The 22,504-nt window shown below is 42.8% G+C and overlaps 1 protein-coding gene across 5 annotated transcripts in view; it reads left to right on the forward strand.

Annotated features, from left to right (window-relative positions):
* The first annotated feature begins 210 nt into the window (after positions 1-210).
* TRIM23 (tripartite motif containing 23) overlaps positions 211-22,504 on the forward strand; it is a 119,016-nt gene continuing 96,722 nt past the window's right edge. The window contains exons 1-3 of one of the 5 annotated variants that reach the window (XM_033930190.1): positions 211-246; positions 3,811-3,973; positions 14,833-14,954. In XM_033930190.1, coding sequence (XP_033786081.1) covers positions 226-246; positions 3,811-3,973; positions 14,833-14,954 — 306 coding nt within the window. In that variant the 5' untranslated portion in view covers positions 211-225. Of the gene's footprint in view, positions 247-395; positions 891-3,810; positions 3,974-14,832; positions 14,955-22,504 lie in introns of those variants that run through there. The other 4 variants (XM_033930182.1, XM_033930209.1, XM_033930200.1 and 1 more) reach the window with 4 other exon arrangements.

Raw genomic sequence — 22,504 nt, forward strand, 5'->3', positions numbered from 1 at the left:
GTCACTGGCTGAAACACAGTTGTGTCCAGTTCAAACCTTCTGGTGTTTGTCTTTGTCACTATTGGAAGGTCTAGGCCACCCCTACTTTATTTTTCTTTGTAGCATTATGTTTGTAGGGGTTTGTCTCCTTTTTGTGCTGTTAATTGTCCTTTATGCATACAGATTTTCACCCCATCTACTTCGCTCTTTGTGGAGAAGAGAGGGAAAAGGAAACCCAGAATCACAATGTGGACCATCGGCTCTCAGGTCTTACACTAAAGAACACTGGGCTATGGCGTCAGATACCCTCAACTATCCCTGCCTCAGCGACTGCTGCAGCATCTCCCACCATCCCACAAAAGTGGGAAAGAGGAAACGTAAACGACAATATGTTGCCAGAGTGACTATTGCGCAGGCGCAAGGAGCGACAAACTGGCTGTCTGGGCTGGAGCGTACCAATTTCGGTCCCCGGTTGGGGAGATGAGAAACGGCGCTCTAGCCGCAGAGAGGAAGGAGGTCGCGCGCGTGATTGTTGGCGGATTGGCGCTGCGGGGGTTCTCGGTTTCCTGCTTCGCGCGCGAGTGGGAGGGGAATGCGCGTGCTTGGTCCATCCTTGGTCTTGGTTGGTGATAGTGCAGCTGCTGCTGTGGCAGTATGGCCGCCGCTGCTGTAAACAAGCCTTTCGCTGGAACTGGGTTGGATGGAGGCGGAGGCGGCGGTTGGGGGAGGCAGAACCGAGGGACAGCTGCTGCGGGCTGTGCTGTGAAGGTGAGAAGCTGCACGTATAAGCTGCGAAACGAAGCTTTCCGCTGTGTCCCCGGATGTGTGGGTGTAAATATTGGAAGTACGCGATATGTCTAAGTGGAATATGAGAATTCAGCTAGTCGAAATGGACAGACTGAGTGAACAAAGTAATACTGTACTTATTTGTCGTTTTTTATTCTTGCTGTGTCGCGCATTCCGGGCTTATTACAAATCATGAAATGAAGACAATGCAAGGCTGTAGTACAACGAACCTCACACTAATGTGGGAGAGATATTGTATTCAGCTGCAGAATTGCTGGACTGCTTTCTTTAAAGAATGTTGAAAACCCTTTTGAGTCCTATATGATAGGCTCCGGCATATCTGGATGCGGAGGGATTTTAATCGCTACTAGGAATGCATGCTATGTTGTCAGTGGAAGTGTTTCCTTTTTTTGAATAAATAATAATATGGGATATTTATCCCGTTTCATTGGACTAAAAATTCCTCATTAGTTAGGACTTGATTTATTAAGGCCTTTTCTCCATTCCGTGTCTGTGGGTAAAAAATATTCTAGCAAAGTAAAACTCAGTTTGGTCCTTATTGGGCTGTGAGGTTTTCTAGGGTGCTGCAGAAACTACATGGTGATGAGCAAAAAGTATGGAACCACTTGTGAATTTTGCTTTCTTACCATTAATTGTAATTTTTTGTTGACCCCAATACATTTGTTTGTGTATCACATTATAAGGGATACATTTGGCTGTTAGAATCAACTTTTTATTCTAGCTTGGTCTTACATTTCTGAGTTTGTTGAAGTTGCCATGTTAATTGTGGGTTGTGTTTTGTTTTTTTTCTTCCATAAATCAATCTACTTCACTGGCCAAAAAAGTACATATGAGTGTCATCTATTCGTATTCATGTAGGTGGCCTTGAAAAAGGCTGTTTTGTGTGTTAGTGATGGCTCAGTATTTGGTGGGCCACCCTAAGTTCTTGATCTGCCCTCTGCACCGTTCTGGCATCGAGTGAACCAGTTTGATGAGGTGGTCATGGGTGACAATGTGGTTCCAGGCTGCAGTGAGTGACTCAATCAACTTATGTTTAGATGTTGGATGTCTCTTGGATATCTCCCAGGCCACCTTGTGCCACAAGTTCTCGATCAGATTCAGATCCGGAGATTGGGCAGGCCAATCAGTTTACTTGTTGCTCTGACACTTCCAGTTGATCACCTGTTTGGAGCGAAGGCAAGGTGCATTGTCATCTTGGAACAAGAACTGGCTTGGAAACAGCTGCTGAACTGATGGCACTATGCACTTTTGCAGTATTATGATGTACTTGGTCCCGTTGACTATTCCATTGAGTATGTGCAGACATCTGATGCCACTGGTAGCCATGCATCCCCAGACCATGACCTTCAAAGGATGCTTCACAGTGAGGTTGAGACATTCAGGTTTGAACTCCTCTCCAGGAAACCTCTTCACTAGATATGGACCTGGTTACCAAACAGGCAGAAGATGCTTTCATCACTGAAAAGCACATTTTCCCACATTTCACTTATCCAGTTTGAGTGCTTCCATGCCCATGCGATCCGGTTGTGCTTTTGAACGTCAGTCAGTGACTTGTTGCATGCTTTGCAGCCTCTCAGATCATCCTCCCCAAATGTACTTTTCGTGCCTACTCGTAAAAAAAAACTAACACTCCCTCCTCTTCTGACATCCCAGCCCGCTAACATTCTCCTCTCTCCGATCTTCACCCATCCCTCCCTTGGAGTTCCTTTTTCATTACAATTCTTGTAAACCGTGCCGAGCTCCACAAATGTGGAGATGGCGCGGTATATAAACCCAAGATTTAGTTTAGTTTAGTAAAACATTTGGTACGCTGTAACTTCTTCCCTCACTTGGAATACTCTCCCCCCCTATATTAGAGAGGAAGCAAGCCTATGAGGAGCTCTTAAAACTTTTTTTTATAAAGATGCCTTTGAATAATGATCTAATCTCCAACTTGCCTACTTTCTACATTCCTTGCTCATAACCAACTGCCTAAATAAAACCCCTACCACTCCCATTGTTTTTATCCTTTTTAATTTTCTCTTCTTTACTATACTTTATTGCAGTTCACCCATAGTCCTTCTGTTAGTCCGTTCTGTCTTGGTATCTGTCAATATGTACTTTTGTTTGTGTACCCCCCTGATTTTAAATATTTTGTATAATCGCTTAGTATTATGATAGGCGATATATCAAATAATCATTAAACTTGGAACTGTTGATGAGCTGACATTGATGTGACACTCGTCTGACCACTCATGCAGTAACTGAGGTAAGGTCAACTTGTAGTTGGTCAATGAAATGCATCAAAGTGCACATGGTCTTGGCATGATGTTGATGCATGTGGATGACCAGACCGAGGCTCATCACTGACGAACATGCTCCTCCAAAGTCAGTTTCCGAGTCTTGTTCATGGTTGATGCAGAAAGTGTATGAAACCCAAAAAGCCTGTGCTTCTAGATGTCTGGATTTTGATTGGCTGATGAAAGCAGCCTCCTGATTGGTCATAAATAATGTGTACTGATTGGACAGTCTTGATCCAGTTTTGAAGCATGATCTGTTAAAGTTATAATGGCTATGTTCCAGTATCAACAAAATTGTAAAATTAGAAACAAGTGTTCTTAAAAAGTTGATTCTAATAGCCAAATGTATTCTTTATAATGTGGTACACAGACAAATCTATTGGGCCAACAAAGAAATTAAAATAAAAGCTCAAAAAGTTGAAAGAATGCAAAATACACAAGTGATTCTAGACTTTTGCACATCACTGTATATATCAGCAGAAGAAAGAGGAAGTTGGGATGCAGGCTTATTTGAAGAGGGCTTAACTACAATATTCACAATTTAAATAGATTTTGAATCAGTTTGGCTTCTTGTTCTTCCAAGTTACTTTTTCTAGAGTTCTTAGCCCTAGATGTATGAATTTTACTCTTTTAAAGTTAGTGATTAATTTTTTGTTGACAGCAAAAGTACTTTAAGGCAATATCTTGCTGACTCCTGCTGTTGCTTTACACACAATGTTAACATGTTACATCTTTCAAACTGCAGGTTCTCGAATGTGGAGTTTGTGAAGATGTATTTTCTCTGCAAGGTGACAAAGTCCCCCGCCTGCTCTTGTGTGGCCATACTGTCTGTCATGACTGCCTCACCCGTCTTCCTCTCCATGGCAAAGCAATTCGGTGTCCTTTTGATCGTCAGGTCACTGAATTAGGTAATACTTTAAATGTTAGTATGGGAATTATTCATTATAGGTTATTTATGAAGTTTTTGGATGCTTAAGTACTGTGTGGATGATAAAGAAAATTGTGTGGTAGAGCAGGTGACTACACAGCTTCTGATGTTATCAATGGGATTTGATATCTGCCTTTCTGTGGTACAGTCAAAGTGTTTTATAATTTTTATATGCAGGTACTTTCTCTGTCTCTAGTGGGTTTACAATCTTAAGTATTGTACCTGGGGAAATGGAGAGTTAAGTGACTTGCCCAGAGTCACAAGGAACTGCAGTGAGAATCAAACCCAGTTCTCCAGGTTCTTAGCCCATTGCATCAACCAAAGTTACCTGCATGCAGTATTTAATGAGCATGCAAATTGTCACTGCATTAAAATCAGGGCAGTAATCCACAGGCTATTGCAAAATGTCCCCCTTCATGTTAGTGTGTGAAAATTATCATAAACGTGAAGAAATTTGACCATGTTACTCCTCTGCTTAAGAATGCTAATTGGCTACCAATTCCGCACAGAATTACATATAAAATCGCCATTCTTACTTTCAAAGCCCAAAATACTAAAGAACCTGCTTTCATCCACAAGCGTCTTATCCCATGTGACCCGTCCGGAACACTAAGATCCACTACTCAGAATCTTTTGTATGTTGCCTCTTTATTGTAAAGAATTTTTATTAATGTCAAACCATCAAATACAATGCAAATTCCATCAAATTTTTGATGTTTAAGGAAGGAAAAAATGGAAACCCCCTATCCATTCCCCACTCCCCCCTTCCCAACAAAATCAAGGGCTCTACATCAATACTATGAAGTAACAGTGTAGAAATAAACAAATTCAAACATTCAGAAGGTGACTCCTCACCCAAGGAGACATAGTGTTCCAAAAAGGTTCCCATGCTTGTTGAAAAAGATGCTCTCGAGGTGATGAAATATCCACAATGTCTCTGCGTTCCCACATCAGAAACAAAATCACTCTAGTCCGCCACAGAGAAATATCAGGAGCTTCTGTGTCTAACCATTTCAGAATTATACATTTCAGAGCTATTACCATTGTCCATTTAAGAAAAATAGAAGTACCTCTCTGACGAGGATAATAATGAGGAAGAACACCAAATAATATTAATGGCGAATGATGTAATTTCACCATCCAAATATGTTCCACAAAAAGGAAGATGCGATCCCAAAAGGCCTCAATTAAAGGGCAAGACCACAACATATGGCCAAAACTCGCCTCAGCATAAGAGCAACGAGGGCACCGCGCAGAAGCCCTAAAGCGAGCCAAATATGCTCTCTTAGGAGAAATATAGAGACGCAATAACAACTTATATTGCTGTTCCCAAAAAATCATATATTTTTGATAAACATGCAGTCTCATAATAGCCCTTGAGATCGCATCTTCAGGCAATATAATTTGCAAGTCCCGGGCCCAAACATCCCGGAGCTGAGAAAGAGCAAGCACAGGAGATTCATCCTTCAGATGACGGTGATGGAACTTAAGGGGATCCAATTGCTGAGCACCAATGGTATATGCCGTTGACAGCAACTCATGCTGGCCTGCAACCAGATCATCTGAAAGCAAAGAATGTATATAATGTCGAATTTGAAAATATGCAAACTCATCAGTGGAAGGTAATGCAAAATCAGCTTGTAATTGTTCAAAGGTTTTAATAGTCCCATCATCCGCCAAGAGCTGAAACAAGTAATGGATCCCCTGTGCTTCGCAATGCAGAAAAATAGCAGTATCCATACCAGGAGGAAAAGAAGGATTAAAACGAAGAGGCAAGAAAGGAGAAACCTGAGAGGAAATGCTGTGAAAATGACAAATCCAATTCCAAACTCGCTTCAAAGAGCCATATAAAACAATGCGAGGGAGAATCCCCGGGTATCCAGAAGACACTCCATGCAAAAAGGCACTAAAATGAATAGATTGAAAACAAGAAAGTTCCAAAGGGGTATTAGTAAAATACGAGGTACCACGAAAGAAGTCATTAATGTGGAGCATACCACATCCAACCATCAAGAAACGAAGATTCAATAAACCTAATCCCCCTTATACCACAGTAAGGCCACTCTCCGATAAGAAAGACGGGCTTGTTTACTGAACCAAAGAAAGCGTTGCACCAACCGGACAAGTTGTGCCTCATCCCTAAGAGTCAAATAAAGAGGTAACATTTGAAACACATAAAGCCAACGAGGCACAACCACCATATTATAAAGGCTTATACGACCCATAAGAGATATAGGGTATCCTTGCCAAAGGCGCAGCTGATTAGATAAATCGCGCAGCAAGGACGCAACATTAAGCTCATACAGACACGTTAAATCCATCAGAATAATAACTCCTAGATATTTAAGAAAAGTGTCAGCCCACTGTATCGGACACACCCCAGGCCAAGTAGTACGTAGTTCCAAAAAGGAGGGAAGAGCCATTGAATTATCCAGGTTGAGGGAGAGACCAGAATGAAAACCAAACTCTGAAATCAAATCCAACGCTGTCGTTAAAGACACCACAGGGTTGGTAAAGACAAGAAACAAATCATCTGCGAAGGTAAGGTTTTAATTTCCCCAACCCCAACACACAAACCGCTCACCTGATCAAATTGGCGTAAAGTACAAAGGAGAGGCTCCAAGGTAAGAAGGAAAAGGAGCGGAGAGAGGGGGCACCCTTGCCAAGTGCCCCGTAAAATAGAAAACGAATCTGAGCGAATTAACTAATAAAGAGGCCCGGGGATTAGCATATAAAGACCGAATCGCATCGAGATAGAAACCCCCGAGACCAACATGCTCTAGAGTAAAAAACAAAAAAGACCAGTGAACACTGTCAAAAGCCTTAGAGGCTTCCAAACTAACAAACAGAGCAGGAATACGATATTGATGACAAAGCGCCATAGCCAATAAAACCTTATGCACATTACATACCAATTGGCGTCCACGGACAAACCCAACCTGGTCCTCGTGAAATAGTGAAGGAAGAAAGGAAGCCAAGCGATCAGCCAATATACGAGAAAAGAGCTTAAGATCCACGTTTAGCAATGAAATGGGGCGATAGGAACCCGGGTCATCCTCTTTCTTGCCGGGTTTCGCAAGTAAAGTGATAAGAGCCTCGTTAGCAAAGCGCAGAAAAGAGCCCTTTTGTACAGACTCATTAAAGTAACTCAATAGCGGACCACAAAGCTGAGGCAACAGCAACTGATAGAATTCCCCAGAGAATCCGTCTGGGCCGGGAGCTGTATGTTCCCTCTTTAAAATCATCAGTACTTGTCGAGATACATCTATTGCCGTTACCGCTCCTTCAATCTAGAATTCTCTGCCAGCCCAAATAAGAGTAGAAAACAATCTAGATAAATTCAAGGGAAGTTTAAAATGCTTCCTTTTCAAAGACACCTATGTAAGCTGACTCAGCTCAGCTCCCCAATTATGAAAGCTATTCCTGTCCTATGATTACTCTCCTCTATTCTGATTTCTGTCTGCTCCCCCTCTTCCTTTTTGATTTTACCTTTATATGTTTTCTTTCCTTTAAATATTGTAATTCTCCCTATTCTCCTCTTGTTTTAACTGTACGTTATGTCAGTATGTTTTATTGTAAGTTATGTCTGTATTGTTTTTAATTAGCCACTTGATTGTTTTCCCCATTTAATTTTATTGTACAACGCTTAGAATTTATGATTGGTGTTTTATCAAAATTTTAATAAACTTGGAAACTTGAATGGTGATTGGCTCATGCACTAACAGGAAGGAGGACATTTAAAAAAAGGGAAAAAGCCACTGTATCCCCCTACCGGCACCACTGTTCATTGGTAGTATAGTAGCTCCCCCTGCCCTCAACTCCAGTATACTCCTCTCTTCCAAATAACCTTCTTCCTTCTATGATTCAAAGGTGTCTAGCAGCATTCACAGACTCCCTTTCCCCACCTGCCTGTGTACCTTGTTGAGGTTGGTGTGATGGTCACTTGAATCTAGGAACATGTCAGCATCTGACACATGCAATGCAATGCATGGTGTGGGGTCAGTCTGCTAAATAAGGGAATTTTCCCCTTATTTGATACTTTCTGCCTAAACTAAATAAGGGCAAAATGGGGGTGGGGGTGAGGGGTGTTGCTAGATACCATTTTTTTGGGTGGGGTCTCAGATGCCCCATAACACCAGGGCAATGTTTATTTGGGGATATTGCTGTTTTTACGGTGGAGAGAGTTAGGTGGCCCACTAGACATTAAGGCTTTTATTCTTTTTAGGGGGGTTGAAAAGGGTGTCGGGGGAGGGGGGATTGGTGAATGTGGGGGTCAGCAAATTGGAGGGAGTCTTGGGGGGGCAGAATGATGGTGAGGCTGGAAATAGGGGCTGTTGCTTTTTCTGCTCTAGTAGACTGTTACAGAAGGGGGAGCTAATCTTTCTCCCATGTTCTCATGTTGCGCTTGTCTTAGTTTTTTGTAGTAGTTCTTTGTATTATATTGGGGGTAGAATAACTAATAGTCTCTTTACTGTGCATTGAAATGTGTGTGCATTGAAATGTGTATTATTTTTTATGCAGCAAGCAGCGATTTACTTGTTCATAAACCTCTTGCAAGAGGTTTATGCCATGTCAGAAGTGATATGGCAGAGGAAAGGCCATGCTGGGGCTGGCCGGAAGCAGCCTGTTTATGGCGCTTATTCTGTTCACTAGCTGCTGCTACTCCTTCAGTAAGGGAGGGAAGGGGGTTGTCAGGATGGCTGCCGTTGCTTCTTTGAGGGTGGGAGGGCAGAAGGGAGATTTGTGGCTGCTTACTGCTTTGGGGGCTGGAGGGAGGGGGGTGTTTGGAGGTTATCTAAGGAGTGTGGGAGACTTTTTTTTGGCTGGTAACTTTTTTGCCGGTTGGTTGAGAGAACTGGTTAATTCAATGCCAGTTAACTGAGATTCTACTATAGTAGTTTACACAGGTTGGATGACCTGTCACTTGTTGAAGAGATGCTCCTAACTGGTAAACCCCCTCCCCAAGACTTTTTCTGAGGATGGAACATTATTTACAGTTAAAGACAAAGTTACCTGAAATCAATAATTTATAGTGAAGTGACTGTTATAAATAGGGAACCTGCTAAAAAAAACCCAAGCATCCTATTTAGTTTAATCATATATTCCCAAACTACATGAATTTGGAGTTAGAAAATACTTTAAAATTTCAGCACAGTTGAAGAATAAAAACTCTTTAACATTTTATTTAATTTAGAATACACTTACCCCCCTTTTATTAAGTTGTGATAGAGGTTTCTACTGCGGCCTGGAGTGCTAAATGCTCCAATGCTCATAGAATTCCTATGAGCGTCAGAGCAGTGTCGGAGTATTTAACGCCCCAGGTTGCAGTAGAAACCTCTTCTGTGGCTTAGTAAAAGAGGGCCTTAAAGTGATAGAGATAAGTGAAGATAATTCCTAAACAGGCTCAAAGTATTGTATCTTAAAATGGCAAGATGGTGATTTTAAATACATGCTATAATATTTTGAAATTCTGCTTCAGGGCTGTCGAGAAATATCATAGAACGGAATTGATTTTGTTGTTGTCAAATTCAGTCAGTGGTCTGGTGGTTCATTTACTTATACATACATATTGCTCATGATCATAAAAGGGCTATGTCTAAACTTACCAATAAGCAACTAGAAATCTATAGTATCCTCCTTTATTCAGTGTATAGGCCCATGGCAAAACATCATCTCTCTAAATTACAAAGTTTAAATGAAGAATCAAAACACGAGTACAGTATATAAAAAATAAATAAATAAAAAAAATCACTTTAAAATATGGTGGTATAAACTAATGGCCAATAGTTGTTTTTTTTTTTAATGATGTATGACCAATCAACTTTTTTCAAAGGTGAGAAACATTGAAGACCTGTTTTTTTGCATCTGCCCACAAACCCAAAATCAGTTAATTCTTGGTTTAGCAGTTCTGAGACCTCAAAAAGAGGGACAACAAGCAGGCTGAGTTCCATATCTCAAATCTCTTTTAGTCACAAAACCCAGTCAGAAATATGAGGTTCATTGAGTTGTTTTCAGGAAGCTGGGTCATTCTGTGCCAAGTGGTCTAGGGCCCCCCACCTCAACATCACAGATTTTGATGAAACTTTTGTGTGCTGAATCTGACATGACCCTACCAAAGAATTCTAATGGAGATATAGCTCTTTGTTCTATACCGTACTATGACCACTCATACAGTATCCCTGCAAACTTTTCACAACTTTGAGTCAAAATATTTCCTTGGTTATATAAGCAAAACAAATGAAACATGGTGATCATATACAACTTTTTACGATCTATTCAATGGAACTAATGCGACCTACCACTTCCCTGCCACTGTAACTTATTTATTTATTTATTCATTTATTTAGACCATCCTCCCAAAGGAACCCAGAACGGGTTACAAGAGTACATTCATGGTATGGTTAGGACAAACTTTAGTGAGAAATACAGATTTTACAGCATTTACAGTATAGACAAGGGGTTTAGATTACAGTATACAGTGCTCCTCCGCGAATTCGCGGTTCGTGGTATTTTCTGACCGTGAAGGGGAGGCAGGGAAGGGCAGCTGGAGAGGCAGGAGAGGGCAGCCGGAGCACTGGCGAGTGAAGGAAATCACTCGTGGTATGCCTCTTCCTGTACTAAAGTCGGGCCTCACCAATCAGGAGCTGCGTGTCAAAGCGAGTGATTTCCTTCATTTGTTGGCTCTCCGGCTGCCCTCTCCTGTCTCCCCTTCCTAAAAACCGTATTCGTGGTTATTCGACATTCGCAGGGGTTCCTGGAACGGAACACCTGCAAATATCAGGGGAGTACTGTAGACATAACATGCAGACTTAAAATACAGACTTAGGACATAGGGTGGATTAAATTGCAATACATTCAGTATAGATATCACATGGAAGTAAAATAGCTTTCTTAGCAAGTGAGTACGTGGCAAGGTGGCAGGATCAGCCGTTTTTCTGTTTGGGATCTCAGTGATTGGTTTGGGACATAAATTTGTAGTTTTGATGCTATGTAGGTTGGTGTCATTTTGTGGAAAGTCTTGAAGGCTAACACCAAGGCTTTAAAGGCACATTGTTTTTGGATAGGCAGCCAGTGCATGGATGTTAGTGCAGGGGTGATATGGTTGCGGCAGCCCAAGTTTTTTTAGGCGTCGGATAGCGGCGTTTTGCACACTTTGGAGACGGGAGAGTGTTTTTGCTGGTAAGCCCACTAGTAGAGCATTGCAGTCTTCGGGCAGCCGGCAGCACCACAAAGCCAGCCTCCTGATGTCGGTCTACCCTGGAAGTGTTCTTTCTGCAGTGTCCTGCCTATGCGGGAAGAGGAAATGCTGCAGAAAGAACCCTTCCGGGGCAGGTTGAGAGCCGACATTTGGCAGCTGGCTTTGTTGTGCCGGCGGCTGCCTGAAGATTTTAAACTACAGCAGTGGGGAGGTTAGGAACTTGGGCGAGGTCGTATCACAGGATCCAGCTGAGAGAGAGACGGAGGAGGGATGTGTGTGTGTGGTTGGGAATGAGGGAAGGACAGATGCTTACGGGCTGGGGGTTAGGAAGAGAGGAAAAGAGATGCTGCCGGTGGGTGAAGGAAGAGAAAAAAAGAATTGTTGGACATAGGTGTGTGGAGTAGGAGGGAAAGAGAAATGGTATATATTGGGAAAGGAAGAAAGAGTGAGAATTATTGGACATGATAGTGGTGGAGAAGAAGGAGGGAGAAATGTTACACTGGGAGGGAGGAGAGATGACCCAGAGAAGGGAGAAATGTCAGATTCTGGAGAAGGGTGATGGAAGGAGGGAAGAGAGAGATGCCAGACCATGGAATGGAAGGAGGGGAGAGAGAGATATGCTAAACTGCAGGAAGGAGAGGAGAGAGATGCCAGACCGTGAACAGGAGAGAGATATTAGAGCATGAGAAGAGGGAGGGAAGAAGAGAGAGATTCCAGGCTATGGGAAGGAGAGGAGAAAGATGCCAGACCATAGGAGGAGGGAAGGGGGAAGACAGAGATGCCTGACCATGGGACAGGGTGAGAGGGATGAGATGGTGGAAGGGGAGACAGGGAGGAGATGGTGCACAGTAATGGGTGTGGCAGGGAATGCTTATTATGGATAGATGGGGGAATAGGGGAGAAGAAAGAGGGAGGAGATGGTATACATCAGGGGTGTCCAACCTTTTGGCTTCACTGGGCCGCATTGGTCGAAAAAAATGTTTCTAGGGCTGTATAAACGTGCAAACTCTGCAGCAAGACAGAGGAGGGAGCCAGCAAGACGGTAAATACCCGGGAGCAGCAGAGGAAAACACTGCATCGTCCTTGACCGGGGCCGCACAAAATACTTCACTGGGCCGCAGGTTGGACACCCCTGGTATACATGGATAGATGTGAAGGGAAGACATGGAAAAGTAGATAGATTTTGAGAAGAGAGCAGAAAAATGGAACAAAGTTGAATGTTAAAAGTTAATGCTAAAGGTGGATGTAGGGCAGAAAGTGAAGGAGAGAAAAACTGCAAATGGATAAGGTGGCCCTGGGTGCACAGTTAAGAGCACAGACAGAAGGAAGTGCAGCCAGAGACTGGGAAAAGATAGGGGAAATGATTTTATTTTAAATTTAGTGATTGAAATGTGTCAGTTTTGAGAATTTACATCTTCTGTCTATATTTTGCACTGTTATGGAAGAAATGCATTTGTTTCTATTTCTCTGGGGTTGTATTGCATGCAGATTCTTGCATCTTAGGGTTTCGTTTGTATATATTAGTAGTTTTAGTTTGTGGTCCTGTATTTGCATAGGGGTTATCTGTGTTCTGCATATGGGGCCAAGGCCAGGTGTTCTGGTAGGAATGAATGCTGAGAAGCATACAGTGTGATTTGTGTAAACTTCTCCCTCCTTATTCACGGGAGATACGGGCAGAACCGGACCGCGAATGGTGAAAAACCGCGAATATCCGGCTCTGACCCACCCTTCCTCCCTTCTGCCTTCCCCTGGCATCCCGGCCTTACCTGGTGGTCTAGCTGGTTTTCGGGGCAGTAGCGATCTTCCTACGCTCCTACCCCGTGCAGATAGCCATTAGGAAATGGCTGTGGGGATTTGGAACTCACCACAGCCATTTCCTAATGGCTATCTGCACAGGGCAGGAGCGTAGGAAGATCGCTACTGCCCCGAAAACCAGCTAGACCACCAGGTAAGGCCGGGATGCCGGGAGAAGACAAAAATATGTTGTTTTTTTTCCTCCTCCCCCCCCCCCAAAAAAAAAATCGTGATTATGTGAAATCGCGAGTAGGGAAACCGCAAATGGGGAGGGGGAAGTATAGTTTAATTTTATGGTTAACCATTATGTATTGTTAATAAGATTATATTGTGTGTGTGTATATATGAAAAATGGGCGGGGTCTGGGGCAGAGCTTTTGGGCTCCCAAAACAAAAAAGCATTCCACTGCCTATGGGGGGAGGGTCTCCTGTATGCATATCCTCAAATCCCTCTAATAGGAAAGATTTTGCTGAAACTCAAACAGGCCTGGGGGACCATGATCCTCATTGAGTCTCACTGGCTAAGACAGATGTTTCCTTCTTCTGAAGCAGTCCTGTGAAGAACTGAGGAGAATGGACTGTGACTCTAATCATGCAGAACAAGGGATCAGTTAATCATCCCAACCTCCAGGCCCTGGTCCTAGTCCTAACAGCCCAGATGTTGAGATCATAGAATTTGCATCCTTACAACTGCCTGAGGGTGTCTCGGTGTCCTCTTGGCTTCCAGAAAATATTTCACTAAAAGGTGTCATACTTTTAAGTAGAGGTGGTTTGCCATTTGGTGTGAGGGCAGGGCCCTAGACCCTCTACTTGCCCTGCCCAAAAATGTGAGAAATGATATCCTCCTACTTGTCCCTAGAGAAAATGATGTTACCTGTAGCAGATATTTTCTGAGGATAGCAGGACACATATTCTTACATCCTTGGTCACCTGTAGGAGTTGTTTTCTTTTGCTTTGATACTGTACTGCTGGTACTATATTCTCACCCTGGGCAGGAAAGTACTTGCTCATGCAGGCAGATGGGCTGTGCCAAAGGCTCCTTAAAGCTATAGAATGCTGGGTAGTGTCTGTGCCAGGGATATGTTGTCTGACATTATTTATATGTGAGAATACGTGTAATGATGTCCTCTGAGAACACCTGCTACAGGTAAGTAAGTTCACTTTTTTTATTTATAATTTTTCAAAAGCAATATATCAAACAAAACATGCCAACAGAGGAACAAATCTACATGTTGTACAGTAGTTCTTCAGTATAAGGCAAATTTTAGACAAGATTACCTCTAAACATCCCCCCCACCCCAATAACTTCACTTTATTTGTGGTATTTTAAATAAATGTGAAAAATGAGCAGAAGGGGACAGGAGTATCTAGGGTGTTACTAAATAGATTAGGAGCAAGAATCCCATGTACTTGGACATATGATACTCCTGTAGCTTCTTCTGCTTTTATTTTTCTAAAATGTTTGTTTATTATTACAATATTATGCTATGTCTCATAGAGGATTTTTTTAAGCTAGGTTGGACATTATTGAGAAATGTGTACTATACTTGACAACATAGTATTTGCTAACTAACCCTTTCCTTTACTAATGTGTTGTGCGGGTTTTAGTACCGGCAGCGACGGTAACTGCTTCGACACTCATAGAATTCCTATGAGCATCGAAGCAGTTACCGCTGCTGCCGGTGCTAAAACCTGTGTTACGTGTCAGTAAAGGAGGGGGTAAATTATTTAGTAATTCTGAATGCAGAGAAATTGCTAGATGCTATGCATAGTTAAATTTAATAGTTTAAGTTTTTTGATCATTGTTTAGAATAGATGCGCTCAATATAATTTGTCTCTTTCAACCAGGTGATTCAGGTGTTTGGGGTTTGAAAAAAAACTTTGCTCTGTTGGAACTTTTGGAGCGACTACAGAATGGTTCACCTGGTCAGTGCGGGGCATCTGAGGAAGCTATCGGTGTCTCTGGAGAGGTATACATTAGAAATTAAAATATTATTCTTCCCTTTTTTGGCTTGGAAGTTTTCCTCCTTTATGGGCTTTCCACTTAATTGGATCAGGCCTTTGCTGGGCTTGTGACAGCATGAGAGTTTTTAATGTATTGTTACCTAGTGCTTTCTTCAATTTTGAATCTCTCTTCTGGCCAAAGACTACTCTCAATGATTGTTTTCAGCTTGGAGCTATAGACTGGCTTGCTCCTGGAACCTGGTATGAATGCCCTGTGAATTTGGCTAGTAAGTGTGAGCAATGGTTGGGATTACTATCTATGGTTTAATATTAAGACAAGTGTAGAGAGGGTTTATTCAAAAGCAAAGGTTCTAGTCTTAAAAAACAAAAACAAGACCTAAATGTTAAAATGGAGGATTATGTCAAGGAGTTGTCTGGATGGGAACATCTGGAAGAAGTAGGAAAGCAGTGGGCAAAATTGAAAGGAACTATTGTAATGGCAACAAACCATTTTGTAAGGAAAAGAGGACCACTTTGGTTCTCAGAAGTAGTAGCTATAAAGGTTTGCCTTCATAAACTATGAAAGATTGCAGAAAGAGGAAGAGGCATAAATATCTGTAAAAATTAAGGAGAAGCTGGTAGAATAGTCGGGAAAGCAAAGATGCAACTGGAAGAAAAATAGCCAACATGATAAATGGAGAGACAAGACTTTTTTTAGATATGTTAGTGATAGGGAAAGTGGAAAAGTGGCATTGTGAGACTCAAAAGGTGCAGGGGAGGAATATGTAGAAGCTGATAAGGCTGAATTGCTTTACAAATATTTCTGTTCTGTGTTCACAGCTGAAGGGCTGAGAGTAGGACTGCAAATAGGAATGGAGGTGTGGTAGGCATTGAATGTTTTTCAGAGGACTGTGTTCGTGAGGAGCTAGATAAAGTAAAGGTGGACAAAGTGATAGTGCCAGATGGTGTACATATGAAGGTACTGAAGTAACTTAGGGAACTTCTGGCAGTTCCACTGGCTGACATCTTAAATGCTTCCTTAGAGTTGGGAGTAGTATTGGAGATCTAGAGGAGTTGGGAGTGGTACTGGAGATCTAGAGAAGTGGAGAGGTTTCATATCCACCCAAAAGTGGAAGTAAGGAAGAGGTAAAGGAGGAGCAACCGGAGGGTGCTTGGAGAGAGAGGCCTGCATTAGAACAGCCTCAGCAACTCTTTTTGTTTGCCTCAACTTTCTCCTTCCTGTGGGAATGGTGCCAAATAGGGCAGGCATCGGAGGAGATGGCCGGTGACGTCATCGGAGTCCGTCTCCTTCGTGTGAAAAAGCGCTGCTGCTGCTAGGTGCATTCGCAGGGCGCGTTTGCAGGGTCGTGGCCAAAGGGGCATGCCCTAAGGACACACCCTACCCCTTGGGAGCCCCCTGGAGCCATGAGGAGTCTGGAGGTATTGAGGGCGCCCATAGAAGGCAGATCTGATTCGTCTTCTATCCAGGTCCCTTTTGTCTTATGGCTTGTCTCTTGAAAGGGAGCGCCTAAGTAAGTAAGGTTATTTGGATAAGGTGATCTCCACCCTCTTAGGTTCTTGGAGACTGTCCACCCCTCAGGTATATGTGCAAGTTTGGCATCTCTTTGAGGAGTGATGTTCTGCGTGTGGCGTGATTCCACTTCATGCATCTTTGCCTCACATTTTGGATTTCTTGCAGGATGGCCTGGACCGGGGCCATGCCTGGTCCTCCCTCAGGGTTCAGATTGCAGCTTTGACTTCTTTTTGCGGTCTGTTGCTTGGTCGGTGTTTGGCCTCTTCTTGGGATGTGATTCAATTCTTGAAAGTGGCAAAATTGCTTCGGCCTCTAGTTTGTCTTTTGTTTCCGGCCTGGGATCTCAATCTGGTTTTTCTGTGCTCGTGCGTCCTCCTTTCAAGCCTCTCGGCTCCTGCACATTGAAGAACCTGATGGTGTTCCTGATGGCCATTACATCAGCGAGGTGCTTTTCTGAAATGCAGGCTTTTTCGTGTAGACCTCTCTTCCTAGAGTTTTCCAGGGAGCGGGTCGTGCTATGGCCAGTTCCCTCGTTTCTGATGAAGGTGGTTTTGCCTTTTCATGTCAACCAGTTTGTTGACCTTCCGGTCTTAGGTAGTCAGGAGGTCTCTTTGGAGCAGAGACAGTTGTGCAAATTGGATGTCTGTAGAGCCCTTCCTGCTTATGTTAAGCGGACTCAGGCGTTCCATCAGTCAGACTGTCTTTTTGCTCTTTTAGTGGGAGACGGTGCTTTCAAGGCTACGATTGTGCGCTGGGTCAAGGAGGCTATCGTTTTGGCATACCTTCTTAAAAAGAAGCCTGCTTGGAATTTCTCAAAGCTCACTCCACTCAGGGGTAGGCAGCTTCTTGGGCTGAGGCTTCTCTTGTGCCTCCTGTGGATATCTGTAAAGCTGCAGTTTGGTCTTTGTGCAACATTACCATGTGGATATTCAGGCGCGTGTTCTTGTGACCGTCCTTCGAGGATTCCACCTATGATGGATAATGCTTTGGTACATTCCATTTGTGCTGGTCTGGAGGGACTAAAAGAAAGAAAATTAGCAGGTAAGAACCTATTGGTGAATTTTTTTGGCAAAGTATCCTTTGTAGATCTTTCTTAGCAGAATATCTGACATGATTTCATGTTTTGTTTAGTGTCTTCCTCAGGGATTTAATGTTATATTTTCTTTCATATTTACTCATTAATGATCCCAAGCATTCTTATTCACCTTGTAAATAAAAGCAGTGTCAGTGTGTTTCAAATCTTTACATTTCACATGATCACCTCCTACAAATTAAAATTTTCTTTGTAATGTAAGTTTTACACTTGTTACTTTAGGTTTTTTTTCCTGAATTTTAAGATTTTGATGGGTATTATATCTGTTCATCCCTAAATCCTATACCAGGGGTCTGCAACCTTTAAGACATAAAGAGCCACTTGGACCCGTTTTCGAAAAGAAAAAAAAACTTGGAGCCGCAAAACCATTATAAAACAAATCTAACACTGCATATATTGTTTCTTATCTTAATGCTATATACAGGATCACTAAATTGAAAATAAAATCATTTTTCCTACCTTTGCTATTTGGTGATTTCATGAGTCTCTGGTTGCACTTTCTTCTTCTGACTGTGCATCCAATCTTTCTTCCTTTCTTTCAGCCTCCTGTATGTTTCCTCTCCTCCAGACCTCATTCTCTCCCCCAACTTTTTCTTTCTGTCTCCCTGTTCCCCCTTCTTTCTGTCTCCGTGCCATCCCCCAAGCCACTCAGTTTGCTGCCACCGCCATCGGGGAACAGCCCCCAAGCCACCGCCGTCCCAAGCTTTCCCTGCAGAAGTGTTGCGCTGACCAGCATTCCGCTCCCTGATGTCAATTCTGACGTAGGAGAGGAAGTTCCGGGCCAACAAGGCATTTCTCCTCATTCCATCCAGCCTGAGCCCCATCTCTCCTTGATCCAGCATTTCCCTTCTGTGTCTGTCAGAATTACCATTCCACCTATTTTCCAGCATCACCCTTCTTTGTGTCCATCTCACCTATATCCCTATCTCACCAGTTTTTCAGAATCTTCATTTGTCTCTGTCCTTGTCTTTACCCCATGTTCACCATTTGCCCTTTCAATGTCTTTATCTCCCCCCCACACACACTTTTTCAGCATTACTTCTATGTCTCTATTTCACCTCCTCTTCATGTCCCCTCTGTATCTCTATCCTTATTCAGTAGGTCCTGCTTACTCTTTCTCTTCTTTGTGTCACTATCTCCATTTTCAGCTTTCCCCCCTTTTCCTTTGTTACTGCACCCTGTAGCCAGAATCTTTCCACCCTCCCTCCACTCCGGCCCAGCCCAGTATGAAATATTTCCTTTTGTTTCCCTCCCCTCTCTCTTTCTCTCTCTCTTCTGCTCCCTCACCCACGAGTCCTGCATCTGGCCCTCTCCCTTCTACCTGCACCTGGCAACACCCCCCTGCTCCGCGGCTCTCTTCAGCAACTTGTCAGCAGCGGTGATCAAGACAAGCTGCCGACATCGAGGCCTTCCCTCTACGAGTCCCGCCTTTGTGGAAAAAGGAAGTTGAAACAAGCGGGACTCGCAGAGGGTAGGCCCCGACGTCAGAAGCTGCTGCTGAGTTGCCGAAGAGAGCCGCGGAGCAGGGGATGTGGCCGGAAGCAGGTAGAAGGGAGAGGGAGATAGGAAGGCTGTAGATCTCCGGAGCATGACACCGACCCCGGCCAGGATGATTTCTTTTTCAGGCACCTTACAACTCCAGCGTCGCTGCAGGAAATAGCCATGCTGAGTGAGCTCAGCACTACACAGATGAAAGCCTTGCTTGCTGATTGGTCCGGCGGCACGGCGGGGCGGGGCCGCCGGACCAATCAGCAAGCAAGGCTTTCATCTGTGTATGTGCTGAGCTCACTGCTCAGCATGGCTATTTCCCGCCGCGACGCCGGACTTACCGGAGCCGCAGCAAAGGTGGAAAAGAGCCGCATGCGGCTCTGGAGCCGCGGGTTGCCGACCCCCGTCCTATACCATACTAGATATGTCAGGTACAGTGAGCATTGCATCTTGCACCATCATGAGAACCACACTTTTAAGTTATACTCAAGCAATCCTTCTGATACTTCTGCTCCTCACAGACTGGAAAACATATGCACACAACATATACCCAATACCTATCATAGCAAACTCCAGAGGAATTACCCAGCCAAACTGGTATCGCATATTAAACAGAAACACAAACTATCAGCCCTTCAATTATCAACCCTCCCCTAAATCAACAACTAGAAAATCAACAAATCCCTACATTACCACAATACTACCCCACCAAAGATCACTCATTTACCTGAAAACAACGAGCAACTCGACAACAGAATACACCCCTCTCAAATGCGCCTATATGAACATCAGATCCATTGGCCCCAAAACGGAACGCATAAAAAACTGGATAGAGGAAGATAACCTTGACTGCCTTTTCCTCACAGAGACCTGGATCACCTCTGATACTGACCCTAGAATAACTGAAGTCTGCCCAAAAAGCCACAAAATAACACTGGTATGTAGAGAAAATAAGAGAGGAGGAGGAATTGCTATCATAACCAGAAACACATTAAACATACACCTACATAACAAAATAACAGAACAATACATGGATTTACTTGCCTGTCAACTCTCAAGCCCATCACTTAAAGGAACACTCACATGTATTCTATGCTACATAACCCCAAGTAACTGGAGCACAGCCAAACCTATATTTGAAGAATTTATCTATAGAAACTCTCTAGCAACTACCTACAACCTCCTTCTAGGAGACCTCAACCTTCACATTGAAAACCAATCTTGCAAAAATGCTAAATCCGTACTAGCATACCTAGAAGCCCTAACATATAAAATCTTAGATCCTCAAGCTACACATGAAAAAGGACACCAACTGGACATCATAGCATATATGTCCCAACAGACCACGCATCCAGAAATTCAAACCTCAAACGGAAAAAGGAACCGTTCCCTTTGGTCTGATCACTACACCTACTTCTTCGAAATCAATTGGTCCAGCAACAAATACACTCCGACTACTCAACAGACTACCTTCCTCTCACGCAAACGTATAAATCCCACAGTATTCTGGTCAAAAACAGATTCCATTATACAACACTACACACCTAAAGACTTCATTTCTAAATGGAACCTGCTAAGTAAGACCACCCTCAATGAACTAGCCCCGGAAAAACTTAAAACCAAAATCCTCCGAAAATCAGACAAGTGGTTTGACAATGAACTACTCCAACTCAAAAGACAATGTAGACAATTGGAAAGAAAATGGAGAAAAAGAGACCAAGATTCCATAAAAACAGCATGGATAACAACAAACCGAAAGTACAAACAAAACTGAAAGAAAAAAGAAGGACATACTACTCGAAACAAATTGGAGATGGACCTCAAGACTCAAAAAAATTATTCCAGCTACTAAAAGACCTCACAAACACAACACCATACATAAAGAACAATAATTTGCCCCCACCTACAGCCACCCTCCTAGCTTCCTACTTCAAAAACAAAATCACAATTATAAGAGCTTCTTTCAATGGAACACCCTCACACATAGAGTCATCATTTCCACCAATAGATAAAGAATCAGTCGTAGCAGATAGAACCTGGTCCCATTTCTCACCTATAGATTGGACAGAATTCAACAATCTTTATAATAAATATAGCCATGCAGCCTGTGACCTTAACCATTGCCCCACATACCTACTGAAAACATCAAGCACATTATTCCGCTCCCTACTTCTACAATGGATTTACTCTTCACTACTAGAGGGTTATTTCCCACCAGAACTCAGCGAAATCATAATAACTCCAATATTAAAGGACCCTAAAGGACAACAGACCAACCATCCAATTACAGACCCATTGCCTCAATCCCATTGTACATTAAACTGATGGAAGGTCTCGTAGCCAAAACTCTAGCCTCTTTCCTAGAGAATCACAACATACTCCACCCCACACAATCAGATTTCTGAGCCAAATACAGCACGGAAACACTTCTAGGAACATTAATGGTCACTGCAAGACAACACCTCAGTACAGGCAAAAAAATACTGCTGATACAATTAGACCTTTCTGCAGCCTTTGACTTGGTTGACCACGACATGCTTTTACAAACTCTCGACTCAATAGGAATCTCTGGCAAAGTACTTGCATGGTTTAAAGGATTCCTACAATCAAGAACTTACAGAATCAAAATAATGCAAGAAAAATCTGAACCTTGGTCCAACCCCTGCGGAATTCCCCAAGGATCACCCCTATCACCTACTCTATTTAATATATACATAGCTTCCCTCAGCTACTACCTGGATAATCTCTGCATAATTTCATACAGCTACGCAGATGACATCACTATTCTTCTACCCTTCAACCAACCAGAATCCTTCATAGCAAAAACAATACACAGAACCCTCAAATCAGTGGCTATATGGATGACAGAGCACAAATTAAAACTTAACCCTGACAAAACAAATTTCATTCTACTTGAAAATGACAAAACTCCAACGTTAACAATCTTGTAATAAATTCGTTTTCATACCCAATACAACCTACTTTAAAATTGCTTGGCATCACGATTGACAGAAGCTGTAACATGCAACCCCAAATTAACAAAATAATAAAGACATCATTCATGACCATGAGAAATCTGAGAAAAATCTGATCATTCTTCGAAAAGAAGCAATTCCTACTATTGGTACAATCTCTAATTCTTGGGATGCTGGACTACTGCAACATACTATACCTACCATGTCCCGCGACCATGATGAAGCAATTGCAGACGGTGCAGAATACAGCCCTGAGACTTGTCTATTCACTAAAAAAATATGATCATATCACAGAGGCATACCATGACCCGCATTGGCTTCCAATAGAAGCAAGAGTGAACTTCAAATTCTACTGCTTACTTTACAAGGCTATCAACGGAGAAAGCCCAACTTACTGGAATAACAGACTAAATCAATCCTCCTCAATCAGACACAGAAGAACCCATTCACTATTCTATTACCCACCATCCAAAAATGTCAAACGAA

The sequence above is a fragment of the Geotrypetes seraphini genome, chromosome 1 (assembly GCF_902459505.1).
Source record: "Geotrypetes seraphini chromosome 1, aGeoSer1.1, whole genome shotgun sequence".
Taxonomy (NCBI): Eukaryota; Metazoa; Chordata; class Amphibia; order Gymnophiona; family Dermophiidae; genus Geotrypetes; species Geotrypetes seraphini.